We start from the raw sequence: 27771 nt of genomic DNA, 5'->3' as shown, positions 1-27771 counted from the left end.
AGACAGCCCTGCATGGGGTACTGGTTGGCTGTTTGGAGGCTGGCTGGGGACAATGACAGAAAGTAGAGTGGGAACAGAACAGAATGATCTCAGAGAAATGGAAATGCTGAAAACATTCAGCTGCAGAACCCACTTATTCATTCCTTATAGGTATTTATTCAGTTTCTACCCCACCCTTCCTTACAAAGGAACGCAAGGCAGCAAAAACATAAATAATAAAACTTTCCCCAAAGCATTCTGAAAACAGTGCAAACAGTCTAATAGACAGTTTGAAACATTCTCTCGCCGGCTGATCACCCCAAGTGCAGAAATTGATTTTGGTGAAACCTCCTTTCTGCTTAAGGAATGTTATAGATTAACAACCCCTTATGGGGTGGGGTGGTCTCTGAACACGCACAGAAGGCAATGGGGCCTGGGGTGGGGGAGGGGAAGCTCCTCGCATCTTGCTGAAGGAATCCATCCCTGCCCTTTGAAAGCTTCTCCCTCCGCTGTCTAGTTGCCGACACCCCCACCCTCTGCAGTGACACATGCCAGACACTGTGGCAGCGAGAGCTTAATTCATTGATCTTTCCACAGCTTTGAGATTCTTTAAGCGCACCAAGATGGAGAAAGCCATTTCCATTCATTGAGGAGGCATATGTGTTTTAACTTGCCTCCAGAAGTGGGTTGGCATGAGTCTCCCCCCCACCCCCCCCACCCACATACACACAGACTCGCCCCCCTCCCCTTCAAAAGGGTTCCCTATTTGGCCATCCCCCTTAGCAGCTGGACTACAAACCCCCTCGGCTTACCTTACATGGGCTGTGGGGCCCCGAGTGTTTCGCCCGGGCTGTGACTTTTGCCTTCCCTACTCCATTAATGGCCTCGCTGCTCCTCAATGGCGTGAAGGCGACCAAATAAGGACAAGGTGCCTGGCCGGTCCCTCAGGAGCCGGAGAGTGACACCGCCACTCCGCCGAGTATAAATGGGTGGCGCTCCCTGCGAGTCGGGACCCAGCCTGGTGCTCAGGACCCCCGCGCAGTTCTAAGTGTTGAGCTGGTGAGTAGCGCAGCTGACCAAGCCCGGCCGTCTAAGCCTGGATGCGGCAAGGCAGGAGCCGCGCTGGGCATCCTCAGGGCAGCCTCCCTGCCAAGCACCTCGGTTGCCTTCGACGGGACGTGTGTTTGCGCGACTGTGCGATCCAGAGAGGTTGGGTGGGCTACGAAGCATTGAATTGGATCCGCTGCGCAACCCTGCGCACAGATCTACCTGGAAGCAAGTCACACTTTGTTCGATGGGGCTGTGCGCGCTTGCAGCTTCGCGCTGCCATCCTAGCCCCGTTTTACCTGGGGGTAAGCCCCATTCAATAGGACTTACTTACGGTTAGGATCGCGCTGTTTCAGCTAATGAAGCGCCAGGCAAGATCGGTTTAAATTTACTCTTCCCATCCGGATTGTGGATCGCCTTTGGGGTGCGCTGCGCGGCTTGCGCGCGCGCGCGGAAGAGATGGCTAGAGAGTAACAGGTTTAAGTTCAACTACTCTCAGAGTTAACTGTGTAGGATTGGGCTATTTGGTCTCCCTCGGAAAATTCACCGGTGGTTTTGTTTTGCTTGCAGCACGCTGCCCGAGACATAACAAAGAAATGTTGTGTTTTCTCTCTTAGCCGCCACATTAGCGCTATTTCTAACTTTACATTTCACCCTCTCCACTTGCACAGTTGCGGGGAGGGGAATCCCAAGAAATAACGACTTTTGAAAGTACTGACAACCCCCAAAAAACCTTACTGGGATTCCAAATTTGCGTTCAGTCAAAAATATGAGGGTCCCGAGTTTGGAGACAGGGCAATACAAGAAAATAGGAGAGCGCTGCGATCCACAAATTGCTTGAGGCGGGCGCTGTTGAATTCGAGCGGGCTAAATCCCTAAAGCGATCCAAACACGGCACCTGCTTAAGCAATGTGTAGACCGCGCCAACTACAGTCGTGTCTCCCGTGGCGCGAAGGCATTCTGACCTGTTGTAACTGGAGCCCCGCCGGATGAATTAGAGAAGCGCAGCCAAGGAATATCATGGGTGGCATCTGGGGAAGGGAGCCCGTTGCCTGGAGCCTGGAACCGGCCCGAGCGGGGAACTTTCGGCTGGGTGGAGTTTGTTGTTGTTTGTTTTGTCTCTTCGTGCTTAGACGTGAAGGGTCGGGAGGGGAGAAGCGACCCAGCCTCAGGGGCTCTCTGCTTAGCGCTGCCGCCGCTTTCGGTCTGGCCCCCCGGCCCGGACGACGCGCCCTACTTGCCGATCTTGTGTCTTTCAGCTCCCTGATTCCTTCCCGAGATGTGTGACGACGAGGAGACCACCGCCCTCGTGTGCGACAATGGATCGGGCTTGGTCAAGGCAGGCTTCGCCGGAGACGATGCCCCTCGCGCCGTCTTCCCTTCCATCGTCGGCCGCCCCAGGCACCAGGTAAACTTTCCACCCCCGACGACACCCAAGAACAAGGAGAGACCAGTCTTTTCCTTTGACTTGCCCGGGGGACTGTCAAACTAATGCATACATGTGCAGTGTACGCGAACACGCGTCCTTTTTTCCTTTTCCTTTAAAACCCGTCCTAGCTCCGATCTTTCCCTCTCCAGATTTTCCTCTCCCTCAGCAATCCTCGCTTCTCTAACTTTCTCTTCTTCAGCTTGCTGCAGTGAATCTCCCCATCCCCTTGCCGCAAACTTTTCTCTTCTTATCTGTTTGGCAGATCAGTTTGTGTGCCTCCACAAATCATAAACTTGTAGCATTGGGCATAAAGAGACACAACGCTCCTCAAACTCGTTTTCTACAGTACTTGGTCATTGACCGCAATAGATTGATTGAATTCATGTTCCAGTTTTTGACATTCCAATCCCCGCTCCGTCTTCATTTACTTGCTAGTAACACTTCAATTCCTTGCCCCCCCTTTTGCTTTGATCTTGTATTCCTCTTCCCCATTGGCGAGTTCCAACTTTTTAAACTGGAAGTGATTTGAAAACTAATATAAATCGGTCTTCCCCGTTTCTGTCTTGTACATAGTTGCTGCACATAACTAAACCTTCCCGTTTGGCACAGTGCCACTTCCACAGTGCCGCATGTTGTAGGACCTACAATGTACAGTTGGCACCTTATATAAATGCTCATTAATAGTAACCTTCTCTTCCAGTAGTTTGCAGCTGCAAAGCAACTTTGCATGCCCTGCTTCTATAATCCTATTTTCCTCACTTGCATTCCAATCACCTTCCAAGGAATTTAGGTCAATGTCAATGGGGTTATTCCATATCTCACAACAGACTTGTCAGATGGACTACGATCAGAAATAGTGACTTTTTCCATATCACCCAGAGACTTGAACAATAATTTCCAAGTCCTCTTACTACTCCATGGCCCCTTAAACTTCCATTCTATTGCTTCTTTTGCTTTTAATCCTCTGCTCCATTTCTCTCCTTTTCTATCCTGTATTTACTTCTCACTTGTATCTTATTCCCTTGCTTATTTTCCTTTTTGTGTTAGCTTCCCAGGCTGTTACTTTCTATTATTCACTTTCCGTTGAAAAATAGTTTTAAAATTTTGTATGTTGACAATCTCATACCTATGATAAATACATGACTTTTGGGTCCTCTCAAATAAGTAGTAGCAGTGCCAATCCTTATTCCATACTCACCCAACATTGTTGAACTACAGATCCCATTATCCCTGGCTACTGGCAATGCTGAATGGGGATGATGGGAGTTGTAGTCCATTGTCCTCTGAAGGACTACTCTTGATCTGCAAATTTTATAAAAGTCTTAAAAAATCCACTTTCCCCATAACCATTGAAAGAGATCACCTTTAACTTTTTAAACTTTAACTTGGCATGATTTCTGGAACATAACATTGGATGTATTTGCTAATAAATGTGACGTGTTGAACTATGCTGGCCCATTCAGGTTCATGGATGCAATGAAAAACAGGCATGACCCAGACCCAACTATCCAGTTCAAGTGGAAGAACTTGAAGCATGCCATCAGTATAACTTCAAAATGCTTTAACACTGTTCCTTAAATTTCTGAGGCTGCATTTGCCAAACAGCAGTAGTTTACTTCAACAGTAACCAACCATCAATTACTTCATCTTGGGAAGTATGTGGAAATATTGTACAGGAGTAATGTCCACGTTGTGCTGCCAGTGAGGAAACTAGAGAAGTTGTTGTTGTTTTTTACTGTGGCAGTTAGTGCTGGAACAAACTAGTAAACTACTACTAAATGACAGGTGATGCAAATGCACCCTAAATACATTTTATATATTAGTTTTCATTCACCCACATTTTATACCTGTTCCATAACCAAGCGAAAGAAGAAAATGACCTTTTAATAACACGAATTAAATGATGAATTGTTGATACCATCTTCCATCAACTTTCCTCTGCTTGTCTCCACTGAAGTCAATCATTTTGTCCTTTAAGCTACACTGTCTCACAATGCCTGGCATTGTTTTCTTGTCTCTTCTGCCCTCTAGGGTGTCATGGTTGGTATGGGCCAGAAAGACTCCTATGTAGGTGATGAAGCTCAGAGCAAGAGAGGTATCCTGACCTTGAAATATCCCATTGAACATGGCATTATCACTAACTGGGATGACATGGAAAAAATCTGGCACCATACTTTCTATAATGAACTGCGTGTTGCCCCCGAAGAACATCCCACCCTGCTTACCGAGGCTCCTCTGAACCCCAAGGCCAACCGTGAAAAGATGACCCAAATCATGTTTGAGACCTTCAATGTGCCTGCCATGTATGTGGCCATCCAAGCTGTTCTATCCCTTTATGCTTCTGGACGTACTACAGGTAAAAAGCAACTGGTTGTTTGGCTTAGCAGTCTCTCTACACCTAAGCCAACCAAGTTCACTCCCTCCTTGTATTTTGCATTAAATTTGGATCGGGGGTGGGGAACATGCAACTCCACAGAAGTTGGAGCACAACTAGGATCAGCCCCAACCAACACCAGGCAGTAATCAGGGATGATGGGAGTTGTAGCTGCAACAACATCTGGAGTTGCCATAGCTTCCCCAACCCTGAGCTAGATTCTCAAAAAGCTGTAGTTCCTACAATAATGCTCAGTCTCTATTGCACATTTTTCTCCTTTTTCTCCCTTTGCAGGCATGGTAATAGCCCACTGGTTTAGCCATTCTAAGTGGTGCCCAGTAAACATTATGGCATCAATATATGTATCCCAAATTCCATAGGACCTGGCACCATCTTGGAGACCAACCGAGCTGGAGACCAAAGGGCCCAATAAATATATTTAGAAGCACCTGGGAATTTCCACCCTTCTTTTCCTGCAGTTGGCGCCTTCCCGTTTTTCTTTATGATTTCTCTAATTTATTTGAATGTCACTCCATAATAAGAAATTATCTGTGTGGCTCACAATATACAAGTAAAAAATGCCAACTGGAATGCAAAGTAAAACATAAAGCCATTGAAAAGGAAGACAACAACAAACTACATAAGTACAACAAAACTCCCAAAATTAAAAACAGATTTTAAGAAATAGGTTAAATTATTTAACCTGATTAAATTATTTAAAAAGCCTGGCATGGGTGAACAGAAAGGTCTTCAGCAGGTGCCAAAACAAACACAAAGAAGGGAAGATGATTCCAGAAAGGGGTTACCACTTCAGAGAAGGCTCTCCTACCATATAGGCAGGCCAGTCATGTGATTCCTTCTCACCTGGTCATTGCCTAGCCAAGATGAAGGATGATGATCAGGTGCTCTTGGCCCTTTATATGTCATAGCAGCTTTGTGGGATAAATGACACCATTTTGTGAATACAGCATGGGCATGCTATGCTGGGGGGGGGGGGACAATCTGTAGTAAATACTCTCAGTATTAAAAAATAAATATCTTACCATAGTTGTAATGGAAGACAGTACCATTACTGGTAGAAAAGGTAAGCTGAAGATGAATTTCAGGAAGTCTTTGTCTTGGATATTATGGTCTGTGGCATGATGCTGAGAACTATTTGAAATAAGAAAGCTCTCCCTTCTCAGTCATTTTTGTTATATCAAGGGCCCCACTTGAGTCTTTATTTGCATACAAATTCTTCTGACCTGCTAAATTGCTTGTTGAAAGGCCCCATCGCTCCTGAAAACGTTGCTATAGGTTTGTTTGCATAGAGGCTTATCTGATCTTGGCCATTACTATCTCACAGGTATTGTCCTTGATTCCGGGGATGGTGTTACGCACAATGTCCCAATCTATGAAGGTTATGCTCTCCCTCATGCCATCATGCGCCTGGATCTGGCAGGCAGGGATCTGACCGACTACCTCATGAAGATTCTAACAGAACGTGGTTATTCCTTTGTGACAACTGGTAAGCACAATTCAGGCTCACTTGGAAATGTGGGTGGGGGGAGCAAAGGTTTGTTTTAATATAGATTTCTATCTGTCCATGAAGATTTTGACTACACATACACACAAGCACGGCAACAAAATGTTGAACAAACTAAATACATTGCCTACATTGTCACCACAATTAAAAGGTATTTCTGTGAACTAATTCCTCTTATTATAAAACCCTCCCCAAACATGTTGATTATAAAACGTGCACATTTAATGCAAAAATATTCTGCTTAACTTTCTTTTAAAACATGAGTTCTGCTACATTCTACACTAACACATACCACTTTTAGAAGACTTGAAAATAGCAACTCGGTAGAATTAAATTCAATGATAGCCAAAGTCATATAAAATGGATTAAAAATATATATGTTTTAATCCTCTGACTGGAACTGTGCTTCTTGCCAGATTCCACATGGGCCACCCCCACTACCATTTTCTCCTCTTACCCTGCAAGACTTTGCTTTTGCACAAATCCTGCTTCTCCTACATTTCTTCAACCCATCTAGTTTATTGAGTGATGCTGTAGGCACCTCCAGGATGTGACAGATCTCTATACTCCTGTTTGAGTGCAGGGAACCTCTCAGAGAAAGGGATGGTTTCTTTCCTCAATACACTTTCATTCGCCTTGGTTCCCACTTGCCTTTCCTTGGCCTTTATCTCCTCCTCTCTGCCATTAATTTCTGGTTTTGCCTTTACAGCTGAACGTGAGATTGTCCGTGACATTAAGGAGAAGTTGTGCTACGTTGCTCTGGACTTTGAGAATGAAATGGCTACTGCAGCCTCCTCCTCTTCTCTAGAGAAGAGCTACGAGTTGCCTGATGGCCAGGTCATCACAATTGGGAATGAGCGTTTCCGCTGCCCAGAAACACTCTTCCAGCCATCTTTCATTGGTAAGTGTCCTGAAGCATGCCACATGCAAAACTCATCTATGTTACAGAATCCCTCACAAATTTTAGGATCATTACTACTGACAAGTGCCTGACGGAAGGAAGTGTGTGTGGTGATTGGGGGGTGGGGAAGGTAGTGGGATGGTTAGGCCAGATTCAGTTATAGAACTAAAACTTCTGGTAGCAAACTGCCCCCCCACAAGATCAGTTAAGGAAGAAAGAAAGCATCTAACTGATTACATGGCATATCATACTTACAGAACAACTAGTGAACTATCTACAGTGGTACCTCGAGTTACAAACACCTCAGGTTACAGACTCTGCTAACCCGGAAGTAGTACCTCGGGTTAAGAACTTTACCTCAGGATAAGAACAGAAATTGCGCAGTGGCGGCGCAGTGGCAGTGGGAGGCTAAAATGGTACCTCAGGTTAAGAACGGTTTCAGGTTAAGAACAGACCTCTGGAATGAATTAAGGTAGTAACCAGAGGTAACACTTTATATAATATACAAGTTACATGCAACACATATTTTATAGCCACAAAAAATAATAGGCACCTCTCTTGACTATCCATAGACCTGCTCTTCTACATAAATGGTATCTTCCTTAAAAGGAGGATTTCTTGTTTGTGGCACTTACCAAGTACATTTTTTAAAATACACAATCATAGTTTCCCAATTTGTGTAGGTCCGCATCTGCTTAGATGGCTGCTTTGAAATACTAAACACAACTTTGCTGCTGTGTACAATGCCTTAAAATACTTTCATGGAGAAATCTAACACCTTTGGGGTTCAAAATGCTTTGGGGAGTTATTATTGATAAAATTTCTATCCCACCTTTCCCCTGGATTTCGGGTGGTGTGGGTGGTTCCCTCACACGGGGCTGAGCTGAGGAGCAAAACAACAACAACCAAACATATATTTATATGGGTAAGATCCATAACAAAGCATCTGTACCAAAAGGAATTATTGTGAAAATAAGTAGTATTGGGGTGGGGGCGCCAAATTCTGACCTCACTCAGGGCGCCATATTACCAAAGCCCACCCCTATTCCAAGGTGCTCAATCAATATGGCAGTATACATGGTTTTGCCCTTCTCCATTTTATCCTCAAAACAACCCTTTGTGGTAGTTTAGGCTGAGAGAAAATGACTGGTTTTCATGTGAGCTTTCATGATTGAGTGTGGATTTGAACCCTGGTTTTCCAGGCCCTAGTCAGACAAAAACCACTTCACCACATTGGCTCCACCACATAGTTATGTCTGTTTGGAATGGCATCCCATCCCCACTGTGAGCCTTGTTGATGACCAAGGACTAGTTTAGGGGGGCTTTATTGTATTTAGCAGGTGATAACAAAGTCTAAGGAGATGGATTGCTTTGTTTAGACAGTGTCTAGCAAACTGTGGCACTAAAGGAGTAAAATGTAGCATTGGAACTGGCTGTCAGCTGCTGCTGCTGCATTCCTTTTTTTTGGCACACGTTCTCACCACACAGCAAAAATCCTCATTTGTTGAGTTTGCTCTTTTTTTGGGGGGGGGGGAGGAGACATGTGTATCCTGAAGAATTACTGCATCTAGTCCAACAAACATGTGCGTCTGAGGCCTAATAACTTTATCCTCTTGGTTATTCTTCTCAGTTAGTTAAATTAAATTATCCAGCCGTGTGAGGCTTCTCTCCATCAGCAAAATGACTAATTACACTAGGGGTGTTGGGGAGGGGTGAGGAGACATCTATTAGGAATATCTACATATCTGACTAGCTCCCTAGTTTTATGGGCCGAATGTCTATTGCCATGGACTATTAGATGTGCCTGTGTCGCAGGCATGAATGCCAAAGGCACAACATCATTTACTTTAAAGACTAGAGTGGTTGTCCTGTGCCAATCACATTGCAATGTTCAACAAAAGAAAATAATCACAATAAATGCTCCTCAAATATAATTTTTTCTTTGGCTATTTAATCTTGAACGCAATAAAGAGCAGGTCTTCTGGCCTTGCAGAAACTTGTATCCATGGCTAATTTATTGTTGACCCTTCCAGTGCCCAGCAGCAGCAGCAACAACAACAATGATTTATTAAATATAGAATGGCACTCCATATTATGCCAGATCCAGTATGTTAGTAACATCAAAGTGACGAGTTACAAATAAAGGAAAGTAATATGCTTGAGGAAAGGTTGTGTGTTAGTAGCTTGGCATTGTGGTTTTGATTGACTGCATTTGTGAGTTTTATTTGAGCCATAGTTCTGAGGGTTTACGGTATATACCTTAGACAAAGGTGTGTTGCAGAGGTTTTACCTCCTTGCACTTCAATAGAGTTTGCAGGGACAACTCCGCATAAGATCCGTTGAAATGGGTGGAGATGCTACTGGAGCAGTGCCTGAGAACTGCACCCTGTAAATGCTCCAAAGATAACTTGAAGTTCCAGAAAGGCTGGGGTAGATTCCTATTCCCTAAAACCAACCTTTGATTTCATTGAGATAGTAATCTCCCCTTGTTCTGCCAAATAAATCTGATGGATGCAGCAAGTGTTTATAGTGTAAGTTTTGTGTGTTTAAATGCAGCTGCTCGTCAGCTGCTGTTTCGTTAAGGATCAAGTTTCACTTCACTTTAAGCAGCCACCTGTCAACTAATACATTGGAACGTAACCCGTAAATTCTTACTTCTGATGTATTTTCTCCCCATGCTCCCAGCTAAGCTCCTGCTCATACCTTCATCATCTGTCGCCTTCATAAACACAGGCTCTGCATTTCTCCACTTTCAAATGCAATTGCTAGCATAACCCCCTGTGCCTTGAAGTTCTCACCATGTGGGCCATCAGTCTTACATTGCATCATGTCAAATCAAATTAGCCCAGTCATTAAAAAAAACTGTGCTGTGTATAAATTTATGAGGACATGTGCTGTGCATATCCATCTAACATACTGACACAAAAACGGTTCATACAGCACTTTTTTTTTTGTTCATGCAAACAATCTTAACATTCCCTGGAACGTTGCTTTAAAGCTTTGGTGTGCTAAAGTTGCCTTGAGAAATGTAAAAACGAATCAGTGCAACACAATAAACAACCATTTCTGTGAACACAGTGATTGTGTTTCCACAGCCCCTATATATAGCCAAATGTCACACAGTGACACCTGTGAAGTTCTGAACAAGCTACATTTCTGTGGTATAACTGGCATTATGCCACATTCTGAACCTTTTATATTATTATTTATTATTATTATTATTATTATTATTATTATTATTATTATTCATTTTATTAAAAACTATCCCACCTGCCTCCTTTCCTTTCATACCTTATTTATTAACCCAGATATTAGGGTTTTAAAAAAAACTTTACCCAATTTTATGGCAAATTCTTGATGAGAAAATGGCTTTTTGCATTTTCAGTTCTCTTTTGTAGTTTTCTGCTTATGAATAGTGTTTCATAAAATCTCTTCTACCTTCGTCATTCAACAACTGCACATTTTCTTTTCTTTCCAAGGCATGGAATCTGCTGGTATTCATGAAACTACTTACAACAGCATCATGAAGTGTGACATTGACATACGTAAAGATCTGTATGCGAACAATGTACTGTCAGGTGGCACCACCATGTACCCTGGTATTGCAGATCGTATGCAGAAAGAAATTACCGCTTTGGCTCCCAGCACCATGAAAATCAAGGTGAGCACATCTTTCATGTTCCAAACTGAAAATCAGAGTAATTTCAACTTTACCCAAATCTGAAAATGTGTATGAACGTTGTGTGTCAATGTCTTATGGGACAGCAGAAACAATGATGCAAGCAGTTATATTGTCTGGAAACTGAGAACCTTGCTTCTTTCCCTCTCTTTAGATCATTGCCCCTCCTGAGAGGAAGTACTCTGTCTGGATAGGTGGTTCCATCTTAGCATCTCTTTCAACTTTCCAGCAGATGTGGATCAGCAAACAGGAGTATGATGAGGCTGGCCCATCAATTGTCCACCGCAAGTGCTTCTAAGCATCTCCCTGCCCTCCCCCTCCACTCATCTCCCACTCAGGATGACAACATGCTTCTTGAAGTCTTTTTTTCCAGTAATCCTTCCTGAACTTGGTTCAGTTATTGTACAGTTTGTTTACACACACCCGTGCAATTTATTTGTGCTTCTTTGAATATTTATTGCTTTATAAATAAACATGATCTGGGACTTGCAACCTAAATATGCTCTTCAGGCTGTTTTCTTTTGTGTGGACATCCAAAAGCTGATTAGTAATATATATATATATTTGTGGCACTTAGCGTTCAAGACATCATTGTCCTCCAGAGTGATCCTGTTTGGTGGAACAAGAAGCTCAGCTTCTTCCTATTAATTCAATCTGTCTATGTATTTTTGCTTTCCTTTTGAAACTTGAACAGATAAATACTGTATTTGATGCTAATATTTGAAAAGCAGTAGCCCGGGGTAAATAAAATATATAGGACAGGAGTGACAATCTGTTTTGCATTAAATCACTAGATTTGGAAAATTTTCTCCCCCAGTAAAGCTCAGCGTAATCTAAACATTGAAAGCTTAAGCACTGCTCAGCAAACCCAATTCTGTTATGTTAATATGATCAGAGAATTATTTATAATAAATTGGGTTGATTTCTTAATCCTTCAAATACCCATCAATTATTTTCTTTGGGCAAGACAGAGCAAAGGAAAACACTAATCTCTTCTGACAACTTGCCCTCCCCTACCTTCTCAAGCCTACGCCAAACCCTGAAAGAAACAACTGTAAAGCTTGGATGTGCTGAAGCAAACGTCTGGAGTAGTTACAATTTTAAACAAAATGTTATTGGTGCTTTTACAGCCCAGTTCTTATTCCTGTCTGGCACCAGGCCAGGAAATTCTTCACCCCACTGTGGGTGCTATTAAAATAGCAAAAGTAGGTGGTGAAAGGCCTGGCTATTTCTTTATGCTTTTCAACAGTTTATAAACTGTTTTTAATCACAGTTGCCACACTCCTGTTCCACATGTTAGACTCACAATCTGTTGGGATTACAAGGGACAGCAACAAATGTTTTAGCAGCCATCAGTTGAGTTTCACCTAGAGACACCATCAGTCTTAGGGACAGAGAGGCCTTTGAAATGAGATGAGGCTGAACTGGAGATGATTACAGAGATCAGAAATCAGATCTACTATACCTTTAAATGTTAGTAAAACACAGGTGTGTGTGTGAAATTTGGAATTATTATTGTTGTTTTTGCAAAAGTCGGATACCAACCTCTGCAGAGCAGTGTAAAGATTTCAGGGGCTTCCAGGAGCTCATGTTTCCATTGAGAATCAAGGCTTAGCAGGGGCTGTCGTAGCTTTAAGAAATATGATTTATTCACATATTTACACCTGAATTTCGATGCAGGGAGTCCAGATCTTACAGCATGGTCATCTCATGAGGGGTCTGTTTCCCACAGCAGTGCAGCACTGGAGTCCAAAGCATCTCTTCTAAGCCTACCTTCAGCCAGCCTGCCAAGATGGCTCTGTCCTTCCAGACCACGCATGGCGTTCTGGCCTCTCCAGCAGCTCATGGAGGACTCCTCTTTGTTCCCCTCCTCTTCTGCCAAAGCACACCTTGCTTTAAAACCCAAACCTCCTTCCTCAGACCCCTCCCCATCACCTTGGTCACCGGTTTTGCACAGACCTGAGGGATTCCTCTTTAAGTGCTATGGACTGTCAATTGTTTTATAATGACTTACATTCAACCAGCCCATCCAGGCTCAGTTGAATAGGCTACACCCAGGACAGCTGCAGCCTGCATTTCCCCCTACAATATGCCAAATATTGTATATTAGCTAGATTAGAATAATAGATTCATTTATTTGGGGGGGGGGATTTCCCTCTTCCCAAACAACAGTATTGTTATTTTATAAATTACCTGCCCTTCATCAAAAGGCCGCAGGGTGGGTTATAGCAATTTAAAAATACTGTATTAGATAGAGTTTAAACACTATGGGCCATAGTGTTGGAGGAGAGGGGATCTAACCCTATCAGACACATACCTATACTGCTATCAGTGGGGAAAGTGTTTTACTCCCAGTGGACAAAGACCTTCTTAGCACTGCAGTCTTAATCTGGTGTGGGCTCACCAGAGCTTTTTTCCTTTTAATAACAGTATTTAAATAAATGAAAGATTCAATCCTGGATCTCCACCATATTTTCTGGTTTTGCTTTAAGTAACAGTCATGTCACAATTATCTGGAAATTTTGTGTTTGCATGGTTACATTGGGATTATACTGGTGTTTTCTTGGGTGGCCACTTATGCAAAAAATAAATAAATAAAGAGAGAGAGAGAGAGAGAGAGAGAGAGAGAGAGAGAGAGAGAGAGAGAACACTGATTTACACATCCCTAAGTTACACCTGGGGGTAAAATTACATCCCTGGTGCACTTTTTATTGTAAAATTTCCACTGAAGTAGACTTAGGGTGTAGTTCTCCTAGGACATTGTCACTGGCAGAGTAGTAACCAATGTCAGCAAATTTCAGCCATTAATGTTCTTTCAATACACACAAAAAAAGAGCCAGAGATAATTTTTTTAATCCCAAAAGAAGCAACTGAGGGACGAGGGGGTCATTGGGTTCTTCCCTGACCTGAAATTTTGTACCAAGGAGACTAGAGTTTCGGTTGATGCTGGAGATGCATAGGTTTGTTTTGCTCTGTGCTGGACCCAAAGCTATAGCTCGAGGATCTCCCTGGGAACCTAATGGGAAGGCAAGTTTTGTGGAGAATGACTGCTGGGAGTTCCTCCATCCTATGTTCAGGTTGTCTATATGTGCAAATTAAGCCATATATCCTAAAGAGACAACAGCCTCTACTGACCTTCATCCCAAGAAAATGGAAGCCTTGCTAGGTGCTTGCACTGCCGAAGCTTCTCACCACCCTAAGACTGGACTGTGCACAACACTATATAATGTGTATGCTGTATGTATACAGTGTGTGTGTGTGTTCAAACTGTTCCCTTTATAGTACTACAGATGTCTTTTCTCCCAACTGTAAACCACTGAAGTTCTCCATTGAGCAGAATGCTGGAAAAGCTACGGGGTTCTGTTCTGCAAAGCTGCTACAGGTGGGGAAATGTTGGAACAGACCGGACATTTCTCTGATGTATCTGGCATGAAGTATTTATTCTTATTCAGCAGCAGCCTCTCTCCAGCTATGTTATTCATAGCACATTAACTTAATCATTGCCCTGGGAATTCTGTCCATTGCTAGGAGAAAGGTAAGGGAAAGGGAAATCTTAAGGCACATTTGCGGCACTGTGGCTGGCTTTCCTTGGAAGGCCTGATAACGTCTGTCATGCCGCATTTTCTACCTAATGACAAAGCTTGCAGCAGCTCCTCAGCTCTCAATGTGCTCTCAGCTCCGAGCTTCCCATTCCCCCCGCCCCCCTGCAGCCATAAGCAGCACTAAGTAAACACACTGACATACTGTGGCTGGACAACATGGAGATTAGGCAGGCTGGTCCAAAGGTGGTGGGTTATTTCAGTTCCATTGAATTGTTTGTGTTAGGAAAACAGTGCACAACTAGGATACAGATCAGACAAAAATTCATTTACGGCATTCATTTATTTATAAATATGCATATGCCACTCTTCCCAAAGAAATGCCAAAACTGTAAATATGAGACAAAACGCATCAGTTGCTCAGCTGCCATCGGTCTGTCTTGGGAGACAGTGGAAGAGCGTGCCTTGAGGGGGGAAGTCAAACTGTTGGAGGATTAATGCACCTGTTGTGGCTGTAGAGACCAATATGGGAGAGACATGTTTCGTTGCAGCTGGGGCAGCTGAAGGTGTCTGATTGTGCTGTAGTGGTTAAGAGTGGTAGTCTCGTAATCTGGGGAACCGGGTTCGCGTCTCCGCTCCTCCACATGCAGCTGCAGGGTGACCTTGGACTAGTCACACTTCTCTGAAGTCTCTCAGCCTCACTCACCTCACAGAGTGTTTGTTGTGGGAGAGGAAGGGAAAGGAGAATGTTAGCCGCTTTGAGACTACTTCGGGTAGTGATAAAGCGGGATATCAAATCCAAACTCTACTTCTTCTTCTTGCAGGTGTACCATGGCATTTCTTCTTTCTGTGCTCCTCCCAGTGGTCATTCCTCCTCTGGTCACTGTCATGGATGCACAATCTGACTGTCTGTCTCCAGGCACTGCAGACATCTGCAAGGGATTCCCACATGGTGGGGCTGATGTTGCCAGTCTTCATGTCACATTTGCAGGCATCTTTGTAACACAGATTTGGTCTGCCAATGGGCCTGGTGCCCGAAGCCAGCTTCTTGTAGAGCACATCCTTGGGGATCCTGCCATCTTCCATTCTGTGGACATGACCAAGCCAGCATAAAATGCACATGCTCCACAGCTTGGTATTTTCCATGGAATTCAGGCTGTAGTATGGTGTGTGCAGCAACCACAATATTTGCCTTGTATCTGCAGTGTTTGGAAGCAGCTCAGTTTGTGTCAGATCAGCTGTGTGTTCCAATTCCATTCAGGTTCAAATTTTATCTGTTAAATCCAAGCTCTGTTGTGTCCCCAATGACTATACAGTCATACCTCGGGTTACAGATGCTTCAGGTTGCGCGTTTTCGGGTTACGGACATGCCAAAACCTGGAAGTACCGGAACAGGTTACTTCCGTGTTTCAGTGCTCGCACATGCGCAGAAGTGCTAAATCACACTTTGCGCAAGCACAGAAGCGCCAAATCGCAACCCGCACGTGCGCAGATGCAGCGCTGCGGGTTGTGGATGCTGCGGGTTGTGAACGTGCCTCCCGTACAGATCATGTTCACAACCCGAGCGTCCCCTGTAATAAGGAATAACAAATGGCCGTATTTTCCTTTCCTTTCGCCATAAATGGGTGAAATTTTCAGGCAAAGGAGCCCCTTCAGAGTGGATTGAGTCTCCACATCCATCAATAGGTTTTTGTGTGTGCAGGGAACCTTTAAATTTTATTTTCCAAGGAAAGAAAACGTCTCTAACTTTTTAATTTTCTGCCAGAGTTGGCCGAAAATTGGAGGCATCGTCCGTTGTCTTAGAAGATGAAGCTGGTCATATTTATGAAAGATGGGTGCATCAGTTCTCCTACAAGAACCCTTTATCATTTTGTGGTGTGAAAATTGGGCTAAGACCCAATTATCAATGCACATTATTCATTTCTGGGCTTAGCTCAAAGTGTTCATTTTAGTTTTTAAACCATACATGGCTTAGGGGCAAGTCAGCTTAGGAAACTTTTGCCCTTTCATGAGTTCCCCTCTTAGTCAGATTCAGAAGCCCTACCCTTGGTCCCATCCTTGTGTGGCATTGGACAAATGGATATGAAAGACAGGGTCATTTCAGTGATGGCACCAAGATTGTGAAACTCGCTCCCCTTGGAGATCTATATTGGTCCTCTTCTCTGTTAGTATTTGCTGCTTTTTTTGGGGGGGGGGAATCTTTCAACATGCCTTTGATTTGTGGTTCCCTGGCCCTTTCCCTAGTCTTCACACTGCGCTTTGGCTTTTAACATACTATTTTATCTGCTGCTGTTTCTAATTGTACAGTAGTACCTTAGATCCCAAATGCCTTGGTACTCGGACGTTTTGTCTCTCGAACGTTGCAAACCCGGAAGTGTGTGTTCCGGATTGCAAACATTCTTTGGAATCCGAACATCCTACAGGGCTTCCACGGCTTCCGATTGGCTGCAGGAGCTTCCAGAACAGATTCCGTTCAACTTCCAAGGGACGACTGTATAGTTTTTATGATGGTTTTTGTTTGTTCAGGGAAGATTTTAATGTATGACATATTAGTGTACTTTTGGTCATTGTGGAAGCCGCCCAGAGTGGCTGGGGAAACCCAGCCAGATGGGCGGGGTACAAATTATTATTGTTGTTGTTTTTGTTGTTGTTTGCATTTCTATTGTTTTTAACTATGTAAGCTGCTTTGAGTGTCTTCAGACCGAAGAATAACTCATCTTAGCTAATTTAAGCAAAACAAGCAAAAAAGCCCAACCTCAATTCAGGTCTGAAAAAACACATGAGGACAATAAGAAAAGCCTTGGGATGCGGCAGGTGGGCAGCCACATCCCATGGATTTTCTGTAAAAAGGATCTATGGTAAATAAATGATGCTCTTTCCCCCAGGAATACGATAATCTCATCAATAATATTTGTATGGACAAATCAGGCCCTTCTTTTTAAACGCACAGGAGATTCTGTACCTTAGATAAAATTGGGAACTATTTTCAAAGTTGGTTTCCGTATGTAGACATGATAGGAAATGATTGGGGAGTATATCCCGGGGGTTCCCTACTTTGTCACAATGCATCCTATAAGGTTGTTCCATTGGGCTTGTCTGAGTAGTAATGCAAAACAATGAAAACAAATGCTTCCCTTCGGGAACCATACAATGCCTTTCCACCACCTTCCTTCTTAAATTGTTAGAATTTAAATATATTAAAATAATTTCCCGAAGCCCCATTCCAATGTTTAATGAATGCATTTGGGGGAAGGAGTGGGTTTGTAGTGGCAACCCCCTCCCAAATCCATGTGCTTTTGTTTTGAAAGAATCCATAGGTCCTACCTATTTACAACTGAAAGTCAGTCCATAGGTCTATCTATGGAGCTCTTCAAAAGGAATTCACTTTGGTCCAAAACAGGGACTTTGGCCAGTCTCCTTGCCCTTCCCACCACACATTCAATGAACGCCTGGAAAAAGGCTTAACAGATGCCATGAAGGTTTATTAAGTTTCTAAGTGTCAGAGGCACAGAGGAGTGGCCAAAGGTTGACATTTATCCCTTGTAGTTTCATCACTAGTTAGTCCCAGGCTGTGATCCATCTTGATGACACTAACCGACTTTGTCTCCTGATTGGGAGACAATCAGGGAACCACATGTACCCTGTCCTAGACTCCTAAGATACCAAGACAGAATAAATGCAAAATATAAATGTAAAGAAATAAATAACAGTATCGATTTTCCAATCTAACAACCCGGTTTGAGAACAATACAAGTACCACTGGACAGATGATTGGTCTGCCAGGAGGGGGAGTACCAGGAGAGTTATTGTGTTCATTAAAAAAAAAATAGAATCCACAGTTCAGCTATTTTTGTCATAAATTAGGAGTTGCTGGTTTCTTATAGAGAAGTGTGGAAGACCTCAAAGCCATCTAAAATGGAAAGTTTCTATATCCAAAGCAAGGAATTCATCAGTCAGCTAAAAAATTGAGGGCGCATTTGCATTGGAAATGTGTAAATGAATTCAGCCTCCGAGCAACCCATATACAAGATTATATGGGCCACTCTGCTACAAAACAGGGTACCTTTGAACACCAGTTGTACATAACAGAGCTGGCCTTCAAGGAAAATACATGAAAGATGCTAAACAGCTTGTGCATGCTTTACACTGTTACATTAAGAAATCAGGGCTTCTGTCAAACTTCTATCATAGGCAGAGGTTGAAAATAGTCTTCTGACTCCCTTCTCTCAAGTGTTGCATTAAGGCCAGCATAAAACAGGGGCAGAGGAGTGTCACTAGGATGATCAAGGGTCTGGAAACCAAGCCTTATGAGGAGCGCTTGAAGGAGCTGGGTATGTTCAGCCTGGGAAAGAGGAGACAGAGAGGAGATGTGATAGCCGTCTTCAAATATCTTAAGGGCTGGAAGATGGAGTAAGCTTGTTTTCTCCCTCTTTGGAGAGTAGGACTCGAACCAATGGATTCAAGTTACAAGAAATGAGATTCTGACTGAACATCAGGAAAAATATGCTGACGGTAAGAGCTGTTTGACATTGCAATGGACTCCCTTGGAAGGTGATGGACTCTCCTTCTTGGAGGTTTTTAAGCAGAGGTTGGATGGCCATCTGTCATGGATGCTTTAGTTGACCTTATATCTGAAATGGTTACCTGGTGTGTTTTCTTATGCTAGAACATATGACCACGGGGAGGTCTCTAACTCACCTCTTGAAATAGTTGGCTGAAGTTCTTACCAGCCAGTAGTTCTAAACCAGAAGAAAGGTTCCAACAAATGACATGTGTTTGTTTCCCAGGGCACAGCTGCAAAATGGGAAGGTCTCCAGTTTTCCATCTAAAGGGGTGAGAAGGAGCCCTTGCAGACTGCTATTCTAGTTATAAAGATACCCCAATTCTCATTCACTCAATTTTTTTTGCATTGTTGCACCCATACAAAGAGGATGTGTGCCCCAGGAGAAGAAGGTGCAAGGAGTGATTGTCTGTGTCCTTCTTCCTGGAAAGCAGATGTGAACACACAAGCTAGGTGGTCAAATCTGTTCAGCCACTAAAATTTGTTTTCTTTCCCAGTCAAATAAGTTTCTCAGTTAACTGAGTGAGAAAAAGCAAGGTGAAAGTGAGATAAAATAGAATTAAATTGTGAAATATATGAAATACGATTGAGCTCTGTTAAAAAGAAAAACCCTCACAGAAATACAAGAATAAAAGTCCACCAGCCCCAATTTAAGTGAAATGCTTTCCTAGGGGGAATTGCATCTACCGCAGGCACCAATTTAGAGATTTCCCTCTCTATTAAAGAGCCTGACAGCCAATTATCTACCAAACAACAATCATTTAGCCAAACAGGGATCATGGATGAAATCATGTGCTGTATTGCTTAGACCCAGCTAAAGGCACACACTCCCTTTATTTTCATCCGTCAAACATCATTTCGTACACATACCCCAATACACATGTGTTTCAGGGTTACATATATTTCATTTGAAATAAATAGACATTTTTTCTGCTCCTTTACATTTGAATTGCAGAATTCCACCCCCCAGGGCCTTGAACAGCATAGAGATTTAAAAATAAAACAAAAACCGAGTCCCCTACTGAGCTGCTGATTTCCACCCTCCTTGTTCACCACAGATGTTTCACTTTCAAATCAGTCGCACTGTGGCTCTAGTAATTTCAACGGACTGCTTCAGCACTGCCTTGCAATTTAATGTAATGTGAATTCTTCTTCTGAGACTGGTGATAAGAGAGATGTGGGGATAGAGGAGAGGGCACCAGGAATACCCAAGACATATGGTAGTGTTACCATCAAACCAAGGGAAAGAAGCACTGCCCTAAATCAGCATATTGAAGTAAGAACTGCCTGGAGCATGTACAAGATTCAGCATTTGAATGAAGACAAAAGGCGACAGGGCATTGCGCTAGGTCCAAAAGCAATGCTGTGTGTGAACGAATTCATACTGAAATATCCCAACATGTCTTCTCACATTTCACTGTGCTTTCTCAGCTCAGTTCTGAGAGAGAGGTCCATCAAAGTGAAATAAAAAGAGTTAGTTGTTCCATATGTCAAAGCAGTAAGTATTACAGATGCTTAATGATAATAATAATAATAATAATAATAATAATAATAAATGTTTATTTATACCCCGCCCTTCCTGGTTCAAAAACCAGGCTCAGGGCAGCTAACAGCAAATATAAAACATTGATTAAAATGTGACTTAAAAACAGCATAAAATACAACATAAATGCAGCATCAATGTCAATAAAATTCAAAAATTCAGGGATCATTGGGGCGAGGGGGGCGGGAACCGCAGTCAGTAAACATCAAATGATCACCAGGGCTAACTGGTCAAGTCCTACTAGAGCCAGCAAGGAGACCAGGGAAGAGTTTAAATGAGGGGTCCCAGAAGGGTTTTTTCATAGAAAAGGAAAGGGAAAAGGGAATAGAGAATAGACGATCAGGCTAATTCAAACTGAAGGCCAGGCAGAATAGCTCTGTCTTTCTTACAATACCCCTTCTAAAATGGTATTTCATGACCCATGGGATTATTTTTGAGGATTGTGCACCAGATTCGGGCCTATTTGGTGGGACAGGGGCCTCGTTTGAGTCAAGTTGAGACAGGCTCAGATTGCTACAGGCCAGGTTGAGTGGCCCAAAGCCATCTGGGGCCAGGGCAGCAAGTCCCATTTTGCCGACTGAAGTGAAACGGGAAGGTGCTGCCCTGCACATACACTGCATGTTGCCCACCTCCCTTGCTTCCGTCGTCGAAGCTGTGCTTACTGGCGTTGCACAGCTGCAGTTCTGGCGAGATCTCACAAGAGCCCTGACAGGTCCTTTGGAGACCTCTGCACAATCTCGCCAGAACCTGGAAGCCACAGCTGCCTCTTCTCTTTGCTTCTCTGGAGGCAGCGGCAGGGGGAGAGCATCCCCCCGGAGGTGCCCCTTGGACCAATTGTATATTGGGGAAGTAGTGATTCTAATATGGCTACCCTTCCTGCCTCTGTTCCTCCCCCCTCCTTGGCAGCTGTTAAGTTTTTGAAAATAACATAGCGAAACTGACTTGCGAGGTGGTGTGTTGTTCGATAAGCACACAGAGTGCAACGAGACTGAGTGTTTTTGGGGAGACTCATTTAATTTCATTGTACACAGGTTGTACAATGACAATAAAGGTATTATTATTATTATTATTATTATTATTATTAAAGGTGTGAAAACCTCCTCTGATGTCCTAATCCAGGCATGGCCAAACTTGACCCTCCAGCTGTTATGGGACTACAACTCCCATCATCCCTAGCTAACAGGACCAGTGGTCAGGGATGATGGGAATTGTAGTCCCAAAACAGCTGGAGGGCCACGTTTGACCATGTCTGCCCTAATCAGTTGGGAGGAGGTGAAGCCCCCCACACAGCTGCCTTAATCAGTCTGGGAGGTTAGTGCTGGGAACCTTCTTTAATGTTGGAAATTGTTATTGGAAAGTGAGGCATTGGGAGGAGGTGGCTATCTATAAAATCAGATGGTTTGGGCAGAGTGATTTAGAAGCTTGTGCATGGACTGATTGGCCACAGGGCTGTGCAATCTAAGGCTACCTGGGGGAATCACTTGGCTACTGCTTGAGGGCTTTCAAGTGGCAGATAGAAGTGCATACCTGGTAGGTATATATTACTTGCTGTTTGGGAATAAAATCTTCTTCTCAGCCACTTGTGTTTTGCATTGCTTATGAATTATTATTTTTTAAAGAACCACCTTGCATTTGGCAAGACAGTTCCCCACATTTCCATATCTATTTGCAATTTCATTTTTTTTAGGCCGTCCTGAAAAACTTTTTGTATTTTAGTAAAAATTACTCCTATCTACACATTTGTGCACACGTTCCACTAACATAATGCATTTTTGTAGGTTATTTTAACTAAGGTTGTGTGCACTTCAGCCCATATGTGCATTTTTGTACATATTGTTGTCTGGAGAATTGCATTGCAAAATTTGAAGACACACACATTTCAAGGGATGGTTGAGTGTTGGTCTGCATATTGTTTCAGAAAGTGTGAATCAGGTAAATTTGCCTTTAAGTGCAAACTGAATCACATTTCTCCCCTCTCTCTACTAATAGCTCTGATGTTGCAAAGGTTAATGCAACTGTTGCAACAGTTCATTTGTGAGCTATCAGCTCAGGTTCTTCAAAGCTCATTAGTGTGCAAGAGTAGAGTTTACGAGTACAGAATAAATTGCTCAGGTCCTCTGCAAGGTAAGTAACATTGTGCATTGAAACGCTGTGTGTTGTGAAATGTGCTCTCTTCAAGAACTGAGATCCCACAGATAGCAGCAGATGTCCTCATATGATTTTATGAATAAAAGGTACAATCTGATGCAATCATGTCATTAATACACACGCAGGCACCAGATGAAAACACAGCAGAGCAGATGGTTTTGAGATCTTAGATGGGTGTTTTCAGTTCAGCAGCTAATTATTTAGCTGCTGTGGATTAAACCAAACACTGTCTGCAAAGCTGCTAGCATTAGTCTTTGAAAGAAAGTTCATCAAAACACTTCACGTCTTGCACTTGAAAGTGCTATTTTAAAGCATCCAAGTGCAATTACACAGCATAAGGAAAGAAATGCACGGGTTATATTTGGAAAGGGTTTGTACCTTTTCACAAAGTGCTAAATAACCGAAAACAAAAGCCTCAGAGGGGGTAAAGTTGAAATAAAGAATATTGGGTCCAGTAGAGGTTTAGAACAAAGAAATACAGTGGTATACCGGGTTAAGTACTTAATTCGTTCCGGAGGTCCGTTCTTAACCTGAAGCACCACTTTAGCTAATGAGGCCTCCTGCTGCCACCGCGCCGCCAGAGCACGATTTCTGTTCTCATCCTGAAGCAAAGTTCTTAACCTGAAGCACTTTTTCTGGGTTAGCAGAGTCTGTAACATGAAGCGTATGCAACATGAAGCGTATGTAACCTGAGGTACCACTGCAACATCCTATGACTTTTACAAACTGCAGCTGTTAGGCATTTGGGAGGTTAAAGCCATTTGTTCTGATCTAGAGCCCCATGCACACTGCATGTGCTTGCACACACAGAGCTTGTGCACATATAGAATTTCCCTGTGCATGTATGGGGTTTCCTCTCCCCTTTGATGTGAATACGGGAGACTGAAGGATCTAGTACCTTTTATTACAGCCTTGATGGTAGGGTACGCTAACAAACTTTTAAGGTACACAGAAGGATCCTGTCATGTCCAGACCCTAGTACTCACTCTTTGACACTCCTGTGATTTCAAAAGCTGTAATACTTGAAATCATTACACAAAATCAGAATACTTTGGGAAAGATCCCGTGCTGCCGTTTGAGGTTTTGCATGTGTGCAAGAGAGAGATTCTGATTTTCTCATTTTCTACAAAGCCCACTCATATTCAAAGCAACAAATAGCTTAGCTTTGCAATGTTGGATCACTCAAATACCAGTGATGCTCGACAGCAAAGGACACTGTGCTTCAGTCACAGCTTTCCTTGTATACAAGCCTCTCCATGCCATGAGAACCACAAACAGATTAAGGTGCCATTTATGTGTGAAATTTGGGGGAAATAAATGTTCATGTCTGTGGTTTGGAAAATTCATTCATTCTATGAGATCTGCTCTCATGCTGATACCATTGGTTGGGGGAATCTTCAGCTGTGGTGTTCTGGCTGGTCTTTGGCTAAAATTGTTAATACTACCACTACTACTACTACTACTACTACTACTACTACTAATGTAATTTATTATTTATACCCCGCCCATCTGGCTGGGTTTCTCCAGCTACTCTGGGTGGCTTCCAACAAAATATTAAAAATACAATAAAACATTAAAAACTTCCCTAAACAGGGCTGTTTGATGAAGGTAGCATAAATAAGCTGGATCTGTGAAGCAGGTTGACCCATAACTCCTTAGAGACAAAGCAACCTCTCATTGGCATCCACACTAAAAAGAAATAATCATTAATCCCTTGGGCATCCTCTGTGAATCACAAACATTCAAAACATACACTTTCTTCTGGATATCTGGGAAGGAACACAAATTTGGTGTGTGTGCACATGCACACACACTCCTTTTCTTTACCAGAGCCAGTTCCCACTCCATAAAGGAGGATTTGACTTTTAAACAGCATGAGTACAATTGATAAAACGTTTAAAGGGACTGCTTTGACCCTGCAAACAATATTGCTGCTTCATTAAGAAACAGATCGTTGTAAGCCAGAGAAGATCAAGCTAACCTTAATCCTACAGGATTGTGAATAAAATGTAGGCTGATTTACTGACAAAAGTGCCACATTCAGCAAAGCACACATTCTGGACAGCACAGCAGGTTGGAGAACTTAGGCTGCTAAATCCTCATGGAGAGCTTACAGACACTTCCGTTCTGCACATGCCTTACACCTTTCCCAGTCCCTTATTTCCACCTTGGCAGTTTGCAGAGCAAGGCAGTCTGACTCCCATTTTATTGGGGATTTCAGATACATTCAAACTTAAACCAAGTCCTCGCAGAATGTACACCAATGATTTAAGAGGCAGTGATAAACTTATAGAGCACTGGAGGCTGGACTAGCCAGTAGTGTTTTGGTGTGGTGGCACTCACTGGCAGAGCCAATCAAGCGCTCCTCTGGATGTGTTTGAACCATGTCATCACAAACACACACACACACACACACACACACACACACACACATGCCTTTGAACTGATTTCAGTTAGGAATTGAACTGATTTAGGCAGCAAGGATGTGTTTGGTGTACAATGAAATAAACAACTATCCGACTTTTAGAAGACATCTGAAGACAGCCCTGTTTAGGGAAGTTTTTAATGTTTGATGTTTTATTGTGTTTTTATATTCTGTTGGGAGCCGCCCAGAGTGGCTGGGGAAACCCAGTCAGATGAGCAGGGATTTATTTATTTATTTATGAGAAGCAAGAGTACACAACTTATCCAAGAAGGCCACGTCATAGGCTGGATGACTCTAGTCAAGTTGTGAGACTCAGTTACACGTGATTAAAAGGTTGTGTTTTTTTTAAAAAAAAATTGTCATAGTTATTTTTATTTATTTACAGATTTATAAACTGCTTCACAACCGAACGTTTTCTGAGATACAATGGACCACATACTGCGGCAAGCAAAAGGCAACAAACCTGTTTCTAAAACTGTATAATTATTATGAATTAGTTATGAAGCTTTCGAGAATCAAGAGCTTCTATCCAGTCCACCTTCCCACATCAATCCTCCAGTGTGGCCAACAGGGATGCTTCCCAAGGATGCCCACAGCCACTTGAGAAGCAGCCACCCCCTATCCACTAATTTTGGGGGGGGGGGGCGTGTCTGAGAGGTGGATCAGTTTCCTTGTGTTCAAGGAACTGGAGGGACTCTTAAAGGGGTTTTAAAAACATAAATGTGGAGAGGTCGCATTTCATTTCTTGGACATTGAGGAGGAACTCCTACAGTACTTTCTCTAATTTTCTTTATTTGCATCTATGCCCTCCCTTTCTCCCAAGGAATTCAAGGCAGCATGCATGGTTCTCACCTTGCCCCAATTTTATCTTCACACAACGCTCTGAGCTTCATGGCAAAGCGGGGAATCTGAACCTGGATCTCTCCAGACCTAGTCTGGCTTCCACAGCTGTGCTATGTAGAACTTACACCTTGTCTTGCTCCAACCTAGAAGTCCTTATGCATACAAAGCTCCTGTCAGAGTAGACTTTTCCATTCCCTGCAGTGAGAGGGCAGCTCTGGACAAGAAAACCCTCATATACATGGAATGGATTCCACATCTGAAAGGAGAAAACCACAAGCACGTCTGATAGATTTATTCATTTTTTCTTTCTTTTGAAAAGCACTCTTCACCTGAAGGTCTTATAAGAGACATAAGAGTGACCAATTCCATTTTGGGGGCTTAATTCCACCCAGAATCATGAAGAAGTGAAAAGGCACTGATTCCCCTAAGAATGATATTCATCTAACCCAGCCTTTCCCAACCTGTGGGTCCCCAGATGTTGTTGAACTACAACTCCCATCGCCTCTAGCTAGCAAGGCCAGAGCTCAGGGATGATGGGAGTTGTAGTCCAACAACATCTGGGGACCCACAGGTTGAGAACTGCTGAATCGTAAGGAGACACTTAAAGGTAAAGGGACCCCTGACCATTAGGTCCAGTCGTGGCCGACTCTGGGGTTGCGGCGCTCATCTCGCTTTATTGGCCGAGGGAGCCGGCATACAGCTTCCGGGTCATGTGGCCAGCATGACTAAGCCGCTTCTGGCAAACCAGAGCAGCACACAGAAACGCCATTTACCTTCCTGCCGGAGCAGTACCTATTTATCTACTTGCACTTTGACGTGCTTTTGAACTGCTAGGTTGGCAGGAGCAGGGACCGCGCAACAGGAGCTCACCCCCTCGCGGGAATTCGAACTGCCCACCTTCTGATCGGCAAGTCCTAGGCTCTGAGGTTTAACCCACAGCGCCACCCGCGTCCCAAGGAGACACTTAGCCTAACAGTATTCAGCAAACTGATTAATCCTCACATTGTTGTTGTTAGCCACGAAGACTAAAAACTTCATGGTCAGAAAGTGACATTCCAGACCAGCGATAAGACTGTGCACCTCCATGGCTTGGCCATTATTGCCAGTCAGAGGTGCCCTGTAGGTGCCCTGATGCCAGTAATGACTCAGCCACTGTCCTCTGTCTCTTTTAGCATTTCCACTGCCACTCATATGGCAAAAAAATAAAAAATAAAAATAAAAAATTGTCCAGTAGCACCTTATAGATCAAGTTCGTTCTGGTATAAGCTTTTGTGTGCATGCACACTTCTTCAGATACACGATACCCATATGGCAGTTGGTCTGTTTGATGCTATCTCGTGCCCAGGAACACACCCTCACTCCAATGCCTAATTTGCAACAGACTCATTTCCCCCTTTCGTCTACTTGCACACACACCAGCCAATCCACAGCAGTACATTTTTAAAAGGGAAACCTTTTCAATTAATGAAGTTAATGAACTGGTATATTGGTGCATTGATGTAGCGCAGATATGGGATTTTAATTATGACAGGTATTGTAAAATGCACATTAAATTCTTCTAATCGTTAAAGCTATAAAGATCTGAGATTTTTTTTTGGAAAGGCCTTCCCTTAGGTTCCATAAAGTTTAATTACTCCAAGGCTATGCATTAAAAGTCATTCACCCCATGGCGTAGGAACCAGCATGTAGAGTTCAAGGTGCTCTGCTTACAGTATAATCGGCCACTTCTGGTTTTCAGAACTAATGAAGTTTTGATTTTGCGTCTTTGCGGCAAGCTG

General features: G+C 43.2%; 1 protein-coding gene and 1 long non-coding RNA gene across 2 annotated transcripts; one reads left to right on the top strand and one right to left on the bottom strand.

Moving 5' to 3' along the window:
• Positions 1-899: 899 nt before the first annotated feature.
• On the top strand, positions 900-11432 carry ACTC1 (actin alpha cardiac muscle 1). The gene is made up of 7 exons (XM_080979015.1): positions 900-1038; positions 2286-2434; positions 4487-4811; positions 6175-6336; positions 7064-7255; positions 10735-10916; positions 11089-11432. Exons 2-7 carry the CDS (start codon positions 2306-2308, stop codon positions 11230-11232), a joined length of 1134 nt encoding a protein of 377 aa, XP_080835141.1. The 5' UTR covers positions 900-1038; positions 2286-2305; the 3' UTR covers positions 11233-11432.
• An 8417-nt stretch (positions 11433-19849) lies between these two features.
• LOC308462773 lies at positions 19850-26039 on the bottom strand. Its single transcript, XR_013979338.1, has 2 exons — positions 26003-26039; positions 19850-20472 (listed from the first exon to the last, which is right to left on the bottom strand). It is a non-coding gene; the product is annotated as an uncharacterized lncRNA (long non-coding RNA).
• Positions 26040-27771: the final 1732 nt, after the last annotated feature.

This window comes from Podarcis pityusensis (genome assembly GCF_964106645.2).
Source record: "Podarcis pityusensis genome assembly, chromosome: 1".
NCBI classification, from domain to species: domain Eukaryota; kingdom Metazoa; phylum Chordata; class Lepidosauria; order Squamata; family Lacertidae; genus Podarcis; species Podarcis pityusensis.
This window is presented reverse-complemented; position numbering and strand designations above follow the sequence as displayed.

Excerpts from the sequence above, each read along its gene's own strand:
- ACTC1 (XM_080979015.1), top strand. The coding sequence starts at position 2,306 with ATGTGTGACGACGAGGAGACCACCGCCCTCGTGTGCGACAATGGATCG. Across the intron at positions 2,435-4,486 it reads TCGGCCGCCCCAGGCACCAG|GGTGTCATGGTTGGTATGGG; the intron begins GTAAACTTTCCA and ends TCTGCCCTCTAG. Across the intron at positions 7,256-10,734 it reads CTTCCAGCCATCTTTCATTG|GCATGGAATCTGCTGGTATT; the intron begins GTAAGTGTCCTG and ends TTTCTTTCCAAG.